We start from the raw sequence: 19,611 nt of genomic DNA on the forward strand, positions 1-19,611 counted from the left end.
AAATATATCTTAAGCAAAATGTATATACTGAGTTAGAAATTATGAAAAATATTACAAATATATTTTGATCATTGAAAGTATTTACATAGAAAGTGCTTTTCATCATGCCCAAGTTATTGAACCCAAGGAGAAGTTAACTACAGTTAAATAATCACACAGCTTTCCTGGAAGGAATCATTCTTCATTCAGAACAGATGAAACATTTGTCGGCTGACTCATTTCCTTTTTCTGGTCCAGAGTTTTTTCATGGCACTTTTCATCTCTCCATTTCTCAGAGTATAGATTAAGGGGTTCAACATCGGGGTGATCACAGTGTAAAACACAGCAAAGGATTTATCAATGGGTAACGTAGAAGGAGGTCTCACATACATAAAAATACAAGGGACAAAGAAGAGGACCACCACAGTAATGTGGTAGCTACAGGTAGATAAGGCTTTGCGTCTCCCATCCTGAGTAAGATTCTTCAGGGAGTAGAGAATGACCCCATAGGAGATGAGTAACAGCACAAAGATGACCACACAGATTCCCCCATCGTTGGCAATCACAATGAGGCCAATAATGTAGGTGTCAGTGCAGGCAAGTTTCAATAAGGGGTACATGTCACAGATGAAGTGGTCAATGACATTGGGGCCACAGAAGGGAAGGTTGTAAACAAGCAGAAGTTGAACTACAGCATGAACAAAACCTCCGGCCCAGGCCAACAGCAGCAGCAGAATGCACACTCGCTGATTCATGATCGTCATATAATGCAAGGGTTTGCAGATGGCCACGTAGCGGTCATAGGCCATGACCACCAGGAGTAAAATCTCGGCACCACCAGATAAGTGTCCTATAAAAAGCTGGCTCATGCAAGCTGTGAAGGAAATAGTTTTCTTCTCAGAGAGTAAGTCTATAATCATATTTGGGGTAATGGAAGTAGAACATACAGCATCCATAAATGATAGGTAGCCAAGAAAGAAGTACATGGGGACATCCAGGGTTGAGCTGGCCACGACTGTCACAACAATCAGTAGGTTGCCCACCATTGTCACCATGTAAATGAGTAAGAACACAACAAATAATATTTTCTGACCTTGACGGCTCTGAGTGAGCCCCAAGAGGACAAACTCAGTCACATTGTTCCTTTGTTCCATAGGTCTTTCTGTGCATCTTATTTCAGAGTTCAGGACAAAATTACCTGTAAATATTATTACTAGTGACTTCCTGAAATCTTAAAATAATCTGTTCATTCATTGAACAAAGAAACATTATGCTTTATCATGTTGCAGTAATTTCAGAGATTATACAAACATGAGGTTGATTAAGACATGGTCCCTAACCTCAGCAATCTCAAAGACTAGTGGAGAGACACATAATTAGAAGTATATGTGGGAAAAGAAGACATTATAATATAAGTGGGTTATCACAATAGCTTCCCATCTGGGAGCTAATAAAAATATACATATAGCTTAGACCTTATGCAAAAAATAAAAACTGAATAAAGGTTGAATGGAAAACTAAAGCAAGATTTACTTTATATGTATTTTTAGTTAATAAAAGAGATGACTTTCAATACACTAGAGCATAGAGAATTTAAACTTATCACCAAACTCCCAAATGGATAATATCAAATTGTTGTAAAAAATTATAAATATGAAGATACCATAAAGTCAAAAACAAAAGTTGTTTGGTGAAGAGATTTACATTTTAGAGGACATACACAGATTTAATATCTAAAACAGACAAAGGGTTCTAAGTAATTAACAAATTAAAGACAGACAAACCAATAGGAGTGTGGGTAAATAACATAAACAAGCAAATAAAGGAAAACTAAATCAAATGGCCAAAGAACATATAAGATGCTGAAACTTTTTTATTTTTGTAAGAATTTTTATGAGTTGGCCCTGGCCGGTTGGCTCAGTAGAGCGTCAGCCCAGCATATAGATGTTCTGGGTTCAATTCCCAGACAGGGCACACAGGAGAGGAGCCCATTTGCTTCTCCACCTTTCCTCCTCTCCTTTCTCTCTCTCTCTTCACCCTTGCACCCCACCCCCCACAGCCACGGCTCCACTGGAGTAAAGTTGGCTCGGGCACTGAGGACGGCTCCATGGACTCCACCTCAGGCTCTAGAATGGCTCTGGTTGCATGGAGCAACGCCCCAGATTGGCAGACCATTGCCCCCTAGTGGGCATGCCAGTTGGATCCCTGCTGGGCACATGCAGGATGCTGTCTCTCTGCCTCCCTGCTTCTCAATTCAGAAATATTTTTTTTTAATATTTTAAAATTTTTTATGAGTTTATTTGAGCCACACTGACCTCAATTGCCAGGAAACAAAATCTCAACGGATTGAGAAAATGCTCTGGAAAAACCCAGTTTTATCACTTACTCTTTTTTTTCTAACATTTTTAATAATGATGCTATCACTGGCATGAGTCCAACTAATGTTATTAGCAGTGGATGTTTAAATACAACCAAACACGTGTTTAAGAAAATGATCCAGAGGAGATGACGTCAGAGTAATGGCGGGGTAGGAAGCGATACCGATAAATCTCCCCCAAAACTCAACAAGATCTTCAACCAGAAACAGAAAAACCTATACTTGGAGCTTCCAGATGCTTCGCAATACACCCAAAGGTATGATTGAGTGAAAAATTGGCTAAATATATAACCAAACCCCGAAGGAAATAGGGAGTAAGAAATGCTCCGCCTTCCTCACTAACCTAAACAGGGCGGCTTTCTCTGGTAACTGTGAATATAGAAACAGAGGCGGGCAAAGGGGGTGAATACATCCAGGCCGCGACACAAACGGCCGAACCAGGCTGTGGCACGGAGATCCAAGCCAAGGAAAATCTGATCCTGTGGCAACCCGGGCAATTCAAGCTAACACTCGCGCCAAACCCAAACAAAGAAAGACAAGCGGCTCGGACATTTTACCCGGTCTCCTGGTTGGTGCGCAGTTAGTGGGCGAGAGATTTCTTCCTAAGCCCCGGAAGTCGGTGCCCGTGTTGCCCCACGGAGAGGCAGGGTCAGAGGCCTTTCTGTGGGCCGAGGGCAGAGTCTCTGGGCAGCCCCAGCGCCCTGGGAAAGCCACGCACGGGAGGGAGTGAGAACTAATTCCAACGGTGGAGATTTTCCGTACTGGAGGGTGTTTCACTCAGAGGGAAAGCGGCCGGCCTCATATCCTGGTTTGCGCGCGCAGATAAGGAGTGAGCGATTCCTCCGAGTGCCTCGGCAGTGCGCGCCCGTGTTATCGCACAGAGGGGCAGTCAGGGGCCTTTGTGTGGGCCAAAGCGGAATCTCGGGCCGCCCCAGCGCCTTGCAAAAGCCGCGCACGGGGACGGAGCGAGACTCAATTCCAACACTGCAACTTTTCCCTGCGGTTGGGGGTTTCACTCAGAGCGTGAGACTGCTGGCCGGATATCCTGGTCTGCGCGCGCAGCGTGTGAGTGAGAGTTTCCTCCAAGTGCCCCGGAAGTGGGCGCCCGCTTGTGTTACCGGACAGAGTGGCAGAGCCAGAGGTCTTTGAATGGCCGGAAAGCCCGCCTGATTATGCTAGCAGCTCTGACTGACTGAGCCTTACCCAGAGCCCTGTGCTGAGTGGAAATAGAGTGGGGAGTTGCCAGCTCTTTGAGCCTCTTACTATCCAGGCAGAGGCAGCAGAAACCCCATAGCTGGATTATCAGGCTACTAATTGAGGAAGGAAAGACTAGGAGAAAGGCTCCAGGAACACGGACTCTCTCACTGTCGGAGCCTATAAATGCTAATAGCCTCGACTGCCAACAAGACTAAAGCACAATACATGACATTGCCATAGAGACCTATCAACTGCAACCCTCCACCTGAGCGTGGCAAAGGGGCAAAACCCGGGGTACAGAGTCACCGACCAGGAAGAGGGAGAGAAAAGAAAAAGCAAGAAGATAACCTCTCAAAATCAAGAATAATCTGCAGACTTTATAACCTATCCCATTTTATTATATTTGTTCGTTTGTTTCTCTTATCTTCATTCTTGATACTTTTTTTTTCCTCCTCCAATTTGGCCGATTAACTCTCTACCGGTCTTACTCTCTCCTCTCCTTGAACTACACTACCCATAAGTGTTACATCTCCCATTATCTTTTCTCTTCTCTTCCTTTCTCTCTATGAGGGTTGCACTCCAAAACCCTTAACTCTCTCTCTCTCTCTCTCCTTTCTTTTTTCTTCTTTTAGTGGTTCCCTCTTTTTTTTCTCTCTCTCTCTTTCTTTTCTCCCTCTATATTAGTTTCTTCCTTTCTCCTTTACATCTCCTCTCATTCAAACCTCAATAACAAACAAATTATCTTATCTGGGACTCAAACTTATGTTTGTGGCATTTTGGGGGGTTTTTACTTCACCTTTTTAACTCACTAGCAGTGCTCCCATCCCTGGCTCTCCATATTATCTAGTTCTTGTTCCACTAAATACAATAGTAATTTTTTAATTTGTCCCCCCATTTTTCCATTTTCCTCTTAATCCTCTCATCATAACTCTTAGACAACCAACACCTAAAAGCAAATCATTTTATTCTTGACCCAAATTTTTTCCTTATTTGCTTTTTGTGGGTCCATACGCTCTTTTTTTTCTTTTTTCTTTCTTTTTTTTTTTTTTTTTTTTTGCCCCTTTATTACTTTTCCCCAATTCAGGCCCTCCATCACAGGCATTGTTTGTTATAATTCACAGTCCACCACAAGATTTTATCAAGAAAGAGGGGAGAGGAGAGGAGAGGAAAAAAGGAGGGGGGGAATAATTTCCTTTTTTTTTTTTTTTCTTTTTAATTTTTATTTTATTTTATTTTTCTTTATTTCATTATTAATTTTTTTTAAAACAACTCTTTTCGATTTTTTTTTATTATTTTTTTAAACTTTTTATTCTTTATTAAATCTCATTAATACTATCAACAAAACCACCCTCAGATGCCATTAAGGAAGAGAAAATCGAATATCATGGATACAAAAGAAAGAGAGGTAACACAGCTAGATGAGGAAAAATCTATGGAGAAAAAATTTAATATATTGGAAACCTTGGAGCTAAATGACAGAGAATTCAAGATAGAAATCCTAAAAATCCTCCGAGATATACAAGAAAACACAGAAAGGCAATTTAGGGAGCTCAGAAAACAACTCAATGAACACAAAGAATATATGTCCAAGGAAATTGAAACTATAAAAACAAATCAAACAGAGATGAAAAACTCAATTCACGAGCTGAAAAACGAAGTAACAAGCTTAGCTAATAGAACAGGTCAGATAGAAGAGAGGATTAGTGAAATAGAAGACAAGCAACTTGAGGCACAACAGAGAGAAGAAGAAAGAGACTCAAAAATTACAAAAAAATGAGATAGCCCTACAAGAATTATCTGACTCCATCAAAAAGAATAACATAAGAATAATAGGTATATCAGAGGGAGAAGAGAGAGAAAATGGAATGGAGAACATACTCAAACAAATAATAGATGAGAACTTCCCAAGCCTGTGGAAAGAACTAAAGCCTCAAGTTCAAGAAGCAAACAGAACTCCAAGTTTTCTTAACCCCAACAAACCTACTCCAAGGCATATCATAATGAAATTGACACAAACCAACAGCAAAGAAAAAATTCTCAAGGCAGCCAGGGAAAAGAAGAATACAACATATAAAGGAAGGCCCATTAGATTATCATCAGATTTCTCAGCAGAAACTCTACAAGCTAGAAGAGAGTGGACCCCAATATTTAAAGTCCTGAAAGAGAGGAACTTTCAGCCACGAATACTATACCCATCAAAGCTATCCTTCAAATATGAAGGAGAAATAAAAACATTCACAGATATAGAAAAGATGAGGGAATTTATCATCAGAAAACCCCCACTCCAGGAATTACTAAAGGGGGTTCTCCAATCAGATACAAAGAACAAAAAAAAAAACAGAGCCACAAGTAAAAGCTCCAAGAAGAACACAATAAAACCAAATTTAAACTGTGACAACAACAAAAAGAAAGAGGGGGAGAAGATGGAGATTAACAGTAGCAAAGGACGATGGAGTGCAAAAGTACTCACAAAATAGTTCGCTACAATGAACAGGGTAGGGACCCTTTTCATTATTCAAAGGTAACCACCATTGAAAAAACCACCACAGAAGCACATGAGATAAAAAAGATAGCAACAGTGGAAAGATGTATGGAATACAACCAAATAAAAACAAAAGATAGAAAAACAAAAGAGAAGGATCAAACAAGACACAAAACTAACAGAAAGCAAGATATAAAATGGCAATAGGGAACTCACAAGTATCAATAATTACACTAAATGTAAACGGATTAAACTCACCAATAAAAAGGCACAGAGTAGCAGAATGGATTAAAAAAGAAAATCCAACTGTATGCTGCCTACAGGAAACTCATCTAAGTAACAAGGATAAAAACAAATTCAAAGTGAAAGGCTGGAAAACAATACTCCAAGCAAATAACATCCAAAAAAAAGCAGGTGTAGCAATACTCATATCGGATAATGCTGACTACAAGACAGGAAAAGTACTCAGAGACAAAAATGGCCATTTCATAATGGCTAAGGGGACACTGAATCAAGAAGACATAACAATTCTTAATATATATGCACCAAACCAAGGAGCACCAAAATATATAAGACAGCTACTTATTGATCTTAAAACAAAAACTGACAAAAAATACAATCATACTTGGAGACCTCAATACACCGCTGACGGCTCTAGATCGGTCATCCAAACAGAGAATCAACAAAGACATAGTGGCCTTAAACAAAACACTAGAGCACCTGGATATGATAGACATCTACAGGACATTTCATTCCAAAGTGACTGAGTATACATTTTTCTCCAGTGTACATGGATCATTCTCAAGAATTGACCATATGTTGGGCCACAAAAAACAACATCAGCAAATTCAGAAAAATTGAAGTTGTACCAAGCATATTTTCTGATCATAAAGCCTTGAAACTAGAATTCAACTGCAAAAAAGAGGAAAAAAATCCCACAAAAATGTGGAAACTGAACAACATACTTTTAAAAAATGAATGGGTCAAAGAAGAAATAAGTGCAGAGATCAAAAGATATATACAGACTAATGAAAATGACAATACGACATATCAGAATCTATGGGATGCAGCAAAAGCAGTGATAAGGGGGAAATTTATATCACTTCAGGCATATATGAACAAACAAGAGAGAGCCCAAGTGAACCACTTAACTTCCCACCTTAAGGAACTAGAAAAAGAAGAACAAAGACAACCCAAAACCAGCCGAAGAAAGGAGATAATAAAAATCAGAGCAGAAATAAATGAATTAGAGAAGAGAAAAACTATAGAAAAAATTAATAGAACAAGGAGCTGGTTCTTTGAAAAGATCAACAAAATTGACAAACCCTTGGCAAGACTTACCAAGGAAAAAAGAGAAAGAACTCATATAAACAAAATCCAAAATGAAAGAGGAGAAATCACCACGGACACCGTAGATATACAAAGAATTATTGTAGAATACTATGAAAAACTTTATGCCACTAAATTCAACAACCTAGAAGAAATGGATAAATTCCTAGAAAAATACAACCTTCCTAGACTGAGTCAAGAAGAAGCAGAAAGCCTAAACAGACCTATCAGTAGAGAAGAAATAGAAAAAACCATTAAAAACCTCCCCAAAAATAAAAGTCCAGGCTCTGATGGCTATACAAGCGAATTTTATCAAACATTCAAAGAAGACTTGGTTCCTATTCTACTCAAAGTCTTCCAAAAAATTGAAGAAGAAGCAATACTTCCAAACACATTTTACGAAGCCAACATAACCCTCATACCAAAACCAGGCAAGGATGGCACAAAAAAAGAAAACTACAGACCAATATCTCTAATGAATACAGATGCTAAAATACTAAACAAAATACTAGCAAATCGAATACAACAACATATTAAAAAAATAATACATCATGATCAAGTGGGATTCATCCCAGAATCTCAAGGATGGTTCAACATACGTAAAACGGTTAATGTAATACACCATATCAACAAAACAAAGAACAAAAACCACATGATCTTATCAATAGATGCAGAAAAGGCTTTCGATAAAATACAACACAATTTTATGTTTAAGACTCTCAACAAAATGGGTATAGAAGGAAAATATCTCAACATGATAAAGGCCATATATGATAAACCATCAGCTAACATCATATTAAATGGCACTAAACTGAAGGCTTTCCCCCTTAAATCAGGAACAAGACAGGGTTGTCCACTCTCTCCACTCTTATTTAATGTGGTACTAGAGGTTCTAGCCAGAGCAATCAGACAAGACAAAGAAATAAAAGGCATCCATATCGGAAAAGAAGAAGTAAAGGTATCACTTTTTGCAGATGATATGATACTATACATCGAAAACCCCAAAGAATCCACAAAAAGACTACTAGAAACAATAAGCCAATACAGTAAGGTCGCAGGATACAAAATTAACATACAGAAGTCAATAGCCTTTCTATATGCCAACAATGAAACAACTGAGAAGGAACTCAAAAGAATAATCCCCTTCACGATTGCAACAAAAAAAATAAAATACTTAGGAATAAACATAACAAAGAATGTAAAGGACTTATATAATGAAAACTATAAACCATTGTTAAGGGAAATCGAAAAAGATATAATGAGATGGAAGAATATACCTTGTTCTTGGCTAGGAAGAATAAATATAATCAAGATGGCTATATTACCCAAAGCAATATACAAATTTAATGCAATTCCCATCAAACTTCCAATGACGTTTTTTAAAGAAATAGAGCAAAAAATCATCAGATTTATATGGAACTATAAAAAACCCCGAATAGCCAAAGCAATCCTAAAGAAAAAGAATGAAGCTGGGGGCATTTCAATACCTGACTTCAAACTCTATTATAGGGCCACGACAATCAAAACAGCATGGTATTGGCTGAAAAATAGACAGTCAGACCAATGGAACAGAATAGAAAGTCCAGAAATAAAACCACATATATATAGTCAAATAATTTTTGATAAAGGGGCCAACAACACACAATGGAGAAAAGAAAGCCTCTTCAATAAATGGTGCTGGGAAAACTGGAAAGCCACATGCAAAAGAATGAAACTGGACTACAGTCTCTCCCCCTGTACAAAAATTAACTCAAAATGGATCAAAGATCTAAACATAAGACCTGAAACAATTAAGTACATAGAAGAAGACATAGGTACTCAACTCAGGGACCTGGGTTTTAAAGAGCATTTTATGAATTTGACTCCAATGGCAAGAGAAGTGAAGGCAAAAATTAATGAATGGGACTACATCAGACTAAGAAGTTTTTGCTCAGCAAGAGAAACTGATAACAAAATAAACAGAAAGCCAACTAAATGGGAAATGATTTTTTCAAACGACAGCTCAGATAAGGGCCTAATATCCAAAATATACAAAGAACTCATAAAACTCAACAACAAAGAAACAAACAATCCAATAAAAAAATGGGAAGAGGATATGAATAGACACTTCTCCCAGGAAGAAATACAAATGGCCAACAGATATATGAGAAGATGCTCATCTTCTTTAGCTATTAGAGAAATGCAAATCAAAACGGCAATGAGATACCACCTCACACCTGTTCGATTAGCTGTTATTAGCAAGTCAGGTAACAGCAAATGTTGGAGAGGCTGTGGAGAAAAAGGAACCCTCATACACTGTTGGTGGGAATGTAAAGTAGTACAACCATTATGGAAGAAAGTATGGTGGTTCCTCAAAAAACTGAAAATAGAACTACCTTATGACCCAGCAATCCCTCTACTGGGTATATATCCCAAAAACTCAGAAACATTGATACGTAAAGACACATGCAGCCCCATGTTTATTGCAGCATTGTTCACAGTGGCCAGGACATGGAAACAACCAAAAAGCCCATCAATAGACGACTGGATAAAGAAGATGTGGCACATATACACTATGGAATACTACTCAGCCATAAGAAATGATGACATCGGAACATTTACAGCAAAATGGTGGGATCTTGATAACATGATACGAAGCGAAATAAGTAAATCAGAAAAAAACAGGAACTGTATTATTCCATACGTAGGTGGGACATAATAGTGAAACTAAGAGACATTTATAAGAGTGTGGTGGTTACGGGGGGGAGGGGGGAATGGGAGAGGGATAGGGGGTGGGGAGGGGCACAAAGAAAACAAGATAGAAGGTGACAGAGGACAATCTGACTTTGGGTGGTGGGTATGCAACATAATTGAACGACAAGATAACCTGGACTTGTTATCTTTGAATATATGTATCCTGATTTATTGATGTCACCCCATTAAAAAAATAAAATTATATAAAAAAAATAATAAAAATAAAAAAAAAAAAAGAAAATGATCCAGAAAGTGGCAGTTTTACCCCGTATTTTATAAGTTAGAATCAAAGGAGCCTGACTGGTGGTGGCACAGTAGATAGAGTGTCATCCTGGGGCACTGTGGTCCCAGGTTCAAAATCACAAGGTAACCAGCTTCAGCTTGAATGCAACCAGTTTGAGCACAGGCTCACTAGCTTGAGAGTGGAGTCACCAGCTTGAGTATGAGATCATTAAAATGACCCCATGGTCACTGGCTTGAGCCCAAAGGTGCTGGTTTGAAGCCCAAGGTTGCTGGCTTGAGCCCAAGGTCACTGTCTTGAGCTCATGGTCAGTAGCTTGAGCAAGGGTCACTGGCTCAGCTGGAATCCCCAGGTCAAGGCACATATGAGAAGCAGTTAATGAACAACTAAAGTAACACAACTATACGTTGATTCTTCTCATTTCTCTCCCTTGCTGTCTCTCTGTCTATCTGTTTCTCTCTCTCAAAAAAAAGGGAGAATCAAAGAAGACTTAAGGGGGTTACATGAAATTCATTAGTGATCAATTAGGCAGGTGGGAGGAAAAAAAACTGATAAATATCTGGGATTGGATAAATAGCTTAAAAAATAGACATATACTTCTTTTACAAAGGCTGGTTGGATAGGATAGTTAGCAATTAACATTAACACAATAATAATAACAATAAGGGGATTTAGGGTCTCTGCTCCGGTGGTGGTTGTGCTTGGAAGGGGATTATTTGACATTCCAAAAGTATGTATGTTATATTAGGTGCAAAAAGACAACAGGCTCACCTAAGGTGAAGACTGACCTTTAAACAGAAACATAGAGATTGAAGAGTTTTCTTACTACAGTATTACCTTGGATATTCAAAGCTAACATCAAAAGTAGAATCAAGTTCTTCACATGCTACAGCATCCTCTAATTTTTAATAGAATAACAAACAATGCTTACAGAACATATGAACTGAACCTATCACGAGATTTTAAAATATCTGCTTATTAAAATTTTACCACTTACACTTGAAATGAGTTTCCAAGAATATATGAAGTCCATGATTTTCTAACCTCTCTGCTCTACATCTGAAACTAATACAGAATATTTGATGTAAACTGTTATTTTAAAAACTTTTCAATTAAAATAAACAAAGAATATTGATGTTAAAAAAATCATTTGAACCCTGACTAGGTAGCTCAGTTGGTGAGAGTGGTATCCAGATATGCCAGGTTTATAGGTTCGATCCCCAGTCAGGACACAGAAAAGAATCAACCATGAATTCATAAATATGTGGGAAAATGAATTGATGTTTCCCTCTCTCTCCCCCACCTCCTCTATGTCTAACACCAATCAATAATCATTTATAAAATAAATAAATACAGGTAAATTTATTGTGCATATTTATATTGTGTGAAAATATCCAAAAGAGTATTACCGAACTAAATTAATCCCCACATAGTTTAGTAATCAAAAGAACAGAGAAAGGAAAGAGATTAATGAAATTGTATATACATAACATAGTATTATAGAGAACAGGACAGCAAATCCTGGAGGGAAGGGGGGAAGGCACTAGGGTGAGGAGGCAAGGGGGTTCCAAGGGGGAAAAAGGAGGTGGTGAGAGATATATTTGGTGGGACACTTGAATCTATGTAAACACAAATGAACATCATAAATAAAAAATAAAAAATAAAAAAAAGGACATGGCTAAGTATGAGAATCACATAGAACTGTTAAAAGACTGAATTTAAACTACACCAACATGCTCTTCCAAAGCCTAGCTCAGAATCTTATGTATAAACGCACTCCCTGACTTACCTGCACCATGAGAGGGCCATTCGATTCCTGTTCTGGGCCGTGGTGCCTTCTCCCTCATCCTTTGTGCACTGATGCCATCTCTGTGGATGCAGAGAGCAAGAGATAACACACGTACTGTCACTGCACCTCGAACTGGTTCCAAGTGACCTACTCTTCCCCTGCTTACAGGAAATCTGACTCACTCTGAATTTCACTGTGAACTGAGACCCAAGATACTCATTGCCGGCAGAATTTGTCCTACTAACAAATAAATGTTAAAGAAACATTTGGATGGGAGAAAAAATTAGGTATAAATTATTTAGATAAATATTTTGCAGTTTGTGTGTTACAGCAATAAAATGGAAATAGTGAAAGAACCTTACAACATCGTGATTCCTAATCAGTCATACTGGCCAAGCTTCACACTGCACAGCTGAACTTCGAGTTACCTGGAGGGTGGAGAATATGTCAGAATAAGTTAGGTACATAACTTTCCTATCTCTCTTCATGTACATACTTTAGGTTCTGAGTCCATCATCTCAATCCCTGAAAAAGCTGACTGTGGGAATACTGATGCTGACAAACACTCTCTGAGGTGAGGGCAGAGGTCTGTAGACACTTTATCTACACTGGAACTCCAACACAGATAATTGAGCAATTCCACTGGTGCATCTCCAAGGGCAGTTCTTTGCTAATTGAATTCACTGGGACCTTCATCATAATGCTGAGGGTAGATCCTGCGTCTCCAGAGATGCCACCAGGATAATCACCATGCAGACAGGATTCATAGAACCATGTCCTCTAGGGGGAAAGTCATAAAAGAAGAACTTGAAGTCAAATGACCAAAAGGGGAAAAGTCTGGACTGGGCAGAAACATTAATATGCAACCACTCTCGTTTAAATCATGACCTTAGGCAAACCTGCTTACGCCATGTCTTTGCAGATGACATCTGAACTAACTTCCAGAAGATGATGAATTTTATTTCTAGAACAAGTGACTTATAACTTGTTTCCAATGCAGATGAGAGTTTGTCACACAGTTTGTCACATGGTTTCAGATAGGCAAGTTGAAAGACTGCTGCGATGGGTGTGGGGAAAGAGAACACAGTGGGACTGTTCCATGTGTCTCTAAGTGTTCATTCACCAAAAATGACTGAACACTATCCCATAAGTTGTGATGCATTTAAAAGGACTTAAATCAAATAAAATTCAACTAGAAATTGATAACAAATACATTACAACATTTCCCCATTATTTACACATTAAGGAACACAAGTCTAAATTACTCTCCTTTGGCAGCTCTACCACCTCCTATGTTCTTTCCTCGTAACCAAGCTGCCTTGGTCCATGGACTCTGAGCTTCATCTCCCAACTCTACCAAGGGACTCGGCCACGATTTTCCTGGGTATCTCCCTCTGCAGTACAGCATGGAAATGTCTTAAAGCCAACTGGCTGGGATAATCTTGGGCTCAACTTGTTTGTTTCCCATCTTTCAGTGGCCACTGTCAAATGTTTCTGACTACTGTCTTGGAAAATCATTGTTTCTTGTGATGTGATTACTTGTTTTACATAGAAGGGTAAATCTGGTCCTTGTGTTCTTATCTTGTTCTGATGTAACCTTCCAAGTACAATGATAATTAAATATTTTAAAATTTACCTATATTTCATGAAAATAGGTTAAGGAACAATTGGTCATATTCAGAGGTTTCTTTTTATTTTATTTTATTTTATTTAGACAATTAATTTTAATGGGGTGGCATTGGTCAACTAGAGTACATAGATTTAGAGAAAACATTTCCATATCATTTTGACATTCAATTATGTTGTATACCCATCATACAAGAGTTTTCTCAAGCATAGTAATTAATTCTCACTTTTATTGTTATAGTATAAAAATACAAGGATTTTTCTTAGTATAAAATAAACAGAAGATTGGATAAAAAAGATGTGGTACATGTATACAATGGAATACTACTCAGCCATAAGAAATGATGACTTAGTGTCATTTATGACAACATGGAAGGACCTTGAGAACATTATGCTGAGTGAAATAAGTAAATCAGAAAAAGCTAAGAACTATATGATTTCACACATAGGTGGAATATAAAACAGAGACTCATGGACATAGATAAAAGTGCAGTGGTTACCAGAGGGAGTGGGACATTTGGGGGAAGGTGTAGAGAGGGACAATTATAAGGTGCCAGAAAGTGATTTGACTTTGGCTGATGGGTATACAACATAATCAACTGTTCAAATGCTGTAGAAATGTTTACCCGAAACCTATGTACACTTACTGATCAATATCACACTGTTAAAGTTAATTTTAGAAATTAAAAGAAAAATTAAAAAAGAGAAGTAAAATTTTTAAACCCAACATCAGTATTATGCTAAATAATAAAACACTAAAAACTGTATTTCTTATTTAGGATGGTGTTAAAAAAATAATTTTCCTTCTCTTTATATGAATCTTTCTGCTTATGCCATGACAGACGTACATTAGTTACAATTAGAATAATAATGTGCAAAGATGCCTCTGACCTACTTTAAGCTTTAAACTATAAGGGAAGAAAATTTACAAAACCTAAACCTAAAAGCAGACTAATAGGAAACAAATTCTCACAAGTTCCAAGCAAAATATGTGTGAGTCAATGGAACTGAAAACAGAAAAAGGATACAGAAAAGCAAATGGATAAAGAAAGAAAATCATAAAGATTGATAATCTTCTAACCAGACTAATCTAGAATGAAAAAGAGAGAACACAAAAATTACAAATTCAGGAAAGAAAAAGAGAACATAATACAAATTTACAAACATGAAAAGGATAACAAATACTATAGATGGATCTATGCTCATAAATGTGACAATTTTTTTAATGTTTTTTATAGAATTTTTTTCTAATTCAACATCTAATCCAGGATTACATATTACATTTAGTTTTCATGTCTCTTTATTTTCTTAAGACTTTATTTATTCATTTTAGAGAGGAGAGAGAGAGAGAAGGGGGAGGAGCAGGAAGCATCAACTCCCATATGTGCCTTGACCAGGCAAGCCCAGGGTTTTGAACCGGCAACCTCAGCGTTTCCAGGTTGATGCTTTATCCACTGCACCACCACAGGTCAGGCATTAAAGGGGTTTTTTTTTGTTTTGTTTTGTTTTTCTTTACAGGGACAGAGAGAGAGAGAGATAGGGACAGACAGACATGAATGGAGAGAGATGAGAAGCATCCATCATCAGTTTTTCGTTGCGACATCCTAGTTGTTCATTGATTGCTTTCTCATATGTGCCTTGACCACGGGTCTTCAGCAGACTGAGTAACCCCTTGCTCGAGCCAGCGACCTTGGGTCTAAGCTGGTGAGCATTTTTTTTTTTTTTTTTTTTTTTTTTTTTTTTGCTCAAGCCAGATGAGCTCGCGCTCAAGCTGGCAACCTCGGGGTCTCAAACCTGGGTCCTTGGCATCCCAGTAAATGTGACAATTTAAAGGGACTAATACCTTATAGAACAAAAACTGCTAAAGCTCACTCAAAAGAACAGATAACATGAATATTCCCAAACAAAGGCCAGTTATATAAGTTGGTGTAAACTTGGTTAAACTGATAGCCTTCCTTCTACCATGTTCCCCTAAGTGAACTCAGATTAAAACAAGATCTGAGAGCTTTCGAAATACGTGCAATGTTACCAGAACTAATGGATAGAATTCAATACGAGCTATGTTAACTCCATAACCAAATTCCTTCAACACCACCCAAAACTCTGCAGCTAACAGGCTGAACAACCCTAAAAGACATAAATGTTCTTGCGTGAAGTACACGAGAGAAGTTACCTGACAGAATATTGGTCTGAGGAGATGCCTTTTTCACTTAAGGATCCAGGGATCAAAGGAACAGCCACAGAGGTCCTCATCAGAACAGAATGAGGCCCTTGCTAGTTCAAGAAGAGAAATAAGTCCAGATCTGCCCTGACTAGAAGTACCGTCAGCACCAGTCAATATTTTTTCTTCCTTTTTAAGACACTTTTATAATGTTTACTATGTGCCAGGAACTTTCATAAGCACTTAACATATATTAACTCATTTAATTGGCCCCAAAATTTTATAAGATAGGTATTATCATTACCACTTTAAAAGGTAAAGAAAACACAGTAAAAGGTAGAAAGGTTAAATAACTTTCCCAGGCCACACTCAAACCCAGGAAACCTGACTCCCAAATCTATTCTTACCTATGCACCATATTATCACCTCTAAACAAATATCTCACGTTGTTACGTTCAAATTCTGGTTGCCTGCTGTATTGTCCACAGGTTCACTGGAAAATGACCTTCTGACCCTTTGATCAGGGCTTGTGAGGAGAAAATCACACCTATAAATGGATCAGCCACAAGGCCTCAGAGACATGAGGCCAATGGAGTCCAGAAAACCAGGACCGAGTGGTTCAATATATGGCAAAGGATGTTAGAAAGTACGGCAGCCCCCAAGATATTCTACAAGGCCAGTCAGCTCAGAGTACTCTTCTTCACAGCAGGGACAGAGAAATTATGTGTTATCCCTTCTAATACTCAAAAATATTAGCTTAATGAGTGGTTCTATATAGTTAGAGATTCTAATAATTTTTTTTTTTAATGTCCATAATACCTAAAAACGATTGAGCATTTAGAGCAGGGGTCGAGAACTATTTTGGCTGAGAGAGACATGAACACCACATATTTTAAAATGTAATTCCATGAGAACCCTACAACGACCTGTGTACGTTAAGCATTATCCAATAAAAATTTGGTGTTGTCCCGGAGGACAGCTGTGATTGGCTCCAGCCACCCGCAACCATGAACATGAGCGGTAGGAAATGAATGGATTGTAATACATGAGAATGTTTTATATTTTTAATGTTATTATTTTTTTTTTTAAAGATTTGTCTGCGAGCCAGATGCAGCCATCAAAAGAGCCACATCTGGCCTGACCTGTGGTGGTGCAGTGGATAAAGCGTCAATCTGGAACTCTGAGGTTGCTGGTTTGAATCCCTGGGCTTGCCTGGTCAAGGCACATATGGGAGTAGATGCTTCCTGCTCCTCCCCCCTTTCTCTTTCTCTCTCTTTCCCTCTCCTCTCTAAAATGAATAAATAATTTTTTTTAAAAAAAGAGCCACATCTGGCTCACGAGCCATAGGTTCCCGACTTGATTTAGAGCATTTATTGGCAATAAAGATTGACAAGAGTTATTTATCCTTACATATCTCTATCATTCTCCCTTAATTCAAACTTAAAGAGGTTTTAGTTTGCCTAAGTTCGCACTATATGTGGCAAAACTAAGTTTTGATCTCAGAACTATCTCATTTGGAGCCGATTCTCTTCACCATTATAGTACACTAAAGGTGTACCCATTCCTCCAAAATCTGCATATAAAAATGATGCATAAAATCGCCTCACAGAGCAAAACTGGGAAACAGGTGTTCTCAATATGAATGACTAGTTAAGGCTACAATAACAATAAAGTTTAGTGCAAATGAGTCAGCAAGAATCTATAGTAAACCTTCCTTTTGGAAGAAGAGTTAAAAACAGACTCAGACCAGCAAAACCAAACACAAAGGATTTAAAAATATAGAAAAGAAAGAAAAATAAATACCAAAAGCATTTCTGTTTTCACAGAATACTACATAGTTTTGAAATTTTTATTTTTTAAATACAGTTTACATTCAATAATTTGGTATTATTTTCAGGTGTACAGCATAGCGGTTAAATATAACAAATTTGAAAATTAACTAACTGTCTGTCTTATTCCATTTGGGCTGCTATAATAGAATAACTCAGACAACAAATATTTACTCCTCATAGTTCTAGAAGCGGGGAAGGCCAAGACCAAGATGCTGGCAGATTCAGCGTCTGGTGAGGGCCTGCTTCCTACTTCATAGACAGCCATCCTGTCACTGTATTCCCACCGGGCACAAGGGGCAAGTGACCTTTCTGGGGTCTCCTTTACAAGGACACTAGTTCCATTCAGGAAGATTCCACCTACATGAACTAATCACCCTCCAAATTCCCCACCTCCAAAGGTCACCATATTATAAAGAATTTAAGTCATATATTTGGAGAGGATATATACATTCAGTCTATATAAATGTGCAAAAGTAGAGAATTAATTATATAAATTTTCATAAAAATCACATGCTTTATATTGATTGGTGAACACCGTTATGTTTGTGAAGACTTTAAGATGATATAAGGAAATTCCATGTGACGAGAACAGGGATAAAGCTCAGGGTAATTTTCAGTGTGATTTACCCTTGAGAAGAACTCATTGCCCCTTAGCCTTAGCCCCTTATTAATCTAGACTAAAGCCAGGGGCAGAATCATGATGCGTTTCCTACCATCTTAGAGACAGACAATATTTTGTTTCAAGCCTGATTCACTGGGAGGAATTTATCAATAAGGTCTCTGTTAAATAAAACAACATATTTTGGGGCTCTTTATTACCTAATAATCAGCGTTCCATTAATAGGAGAGGTAAAACAGCATATATTGTCCACATCTTTCTTAACAGTGGTATCACTCAAAATTTCAAGTCAGGTTCAGTATTGCATATTTGAAGCTCATGGATTAAGGATTACTCTAATTTTATACATAACAGGGCAGAGTCTGAGTTCCTACAAGGTTACAAAACACTATAAGCAAAAAAGGAGATGGGAAACTGAAAAATAGGAGGGGAGTTATCAGACTCTAAACTATCTAAGGAAATTAATAAATCATCTATAGCATGAAAATATAACACAACCTGGCCCGTGGTGACACAGTGGATACACTGTCTGCCTGGAACGCTGAGGTCGCCAGTTTGACACCCTGGGCTAGCCCAGTCCAGGCACGTACGAGAAGCAACCAATGAACAACTGAAGTGAAGCAACAATGAGTTGATACAACTCACTCTGTCTCCACCCTGCAAAATTAATAAATAAAACCTTAAAAAAAAAACACATTTTTTATAAAGAAAATATTACACCAACTAAGTTGATCCACACGAGAGGAGATCATGTGATTTCTCAATCAGGAAAATAAGTAAGATGTATATATTTTCCTGCATATCTTCCTTCTTCGTTCAGATTGTGTTTATATACTTACCCTCCTTGTGATTCGCATTAGAACTCTGAAACATCATCCTTCTTCAACCTTCACATGCTAAGAAATATGAAAAAAATCACATATTTAAAGTATTTTGCAGATAGAAAAGTAAGAAATATAATTCAAATATTAATATGGGCTATCTTTGTGTGGGGAAAAGTGAACCGTGTTTTTTTGTTGTTGCTTTTGTTTTTTATTATTATTTATTTAATTGTGTTTACATAGATTCTAGGGTCACCCCGAATGCATCCCCCTCTCCCACATTCCCATCAACATGTTTCTTGTCCCCCTCCCCCATTCCCTTCAAGTTTATCCCATCCTATCATCCCCTTTCCCTCTGTCCTCTTTTCCTCTGGTCCCTTTGATCCCTCCTCTGTCTCCATTTTGTTCCTCAGTTCTCACTTTTC

General features: G+C 37.9%; 1 protein-coding gene across 1 annotated transcript; it reads right to left on the reverse strand.

Annotated features, from left to right (window-relative positions):
- Positions 1-215: 215 nt before the first annotated feature.
- Positions 216-12,364, reverse strand: LOC136388684 (olfactory receptor 4A47-like). Its single transcript, XM_066360503.1, has 3 exons — positions 12,310-12,364; positions 12,128-12,207; positions 216-1,177 (listed from the first exon to the last, which is right to left on the reverse strand). Exons 2-3 carry the CDS (start codon positions 12,183-12,185, stop codon positions 216-218), a joined length of 1,020 nt encoding a protein of 339 aa, XP_066216600.1. The 5' UTR covers positions 12,186-12,207; positions 12,310-12,364.
- Positions 12,365-19,611: the final 7,247 nt, after the last annotated feature.

Source organism: Saccopteryx leptura, chromosome 1, assembly GCF_036850995.1.
Source record: "Saccopteryx leptura isolate mSacLep1 chromosome 1, mSacLep1_pri_phased_curated, whole genome shotgun sequence".
NCBI lineage: Eukaryota > Metazoa > Chordata > Mammalia > Chiroptera > Emballonuridae > Saccopteryx > Saccopteryx leptura.

What these genes read in the sequence shown, in the direction of transcription:
- LOC136388684 (XM_066360503.1), bottom strand. Translation starts at nt 12,185, where the DNA reads ATGAGGGAGAAGGCACCACGGCCCAGAACAGGAATCGAATGGCCCTCT. An exon ending in ATGGCCCTCTCATGGTGCAG is followed by an intron (nt 1,178 to 12,127) that starts GTAAGTCAGGGA and finishes TAATATTTACAG; the next exon opens with GTAATTTTGTCCTGAACTCT.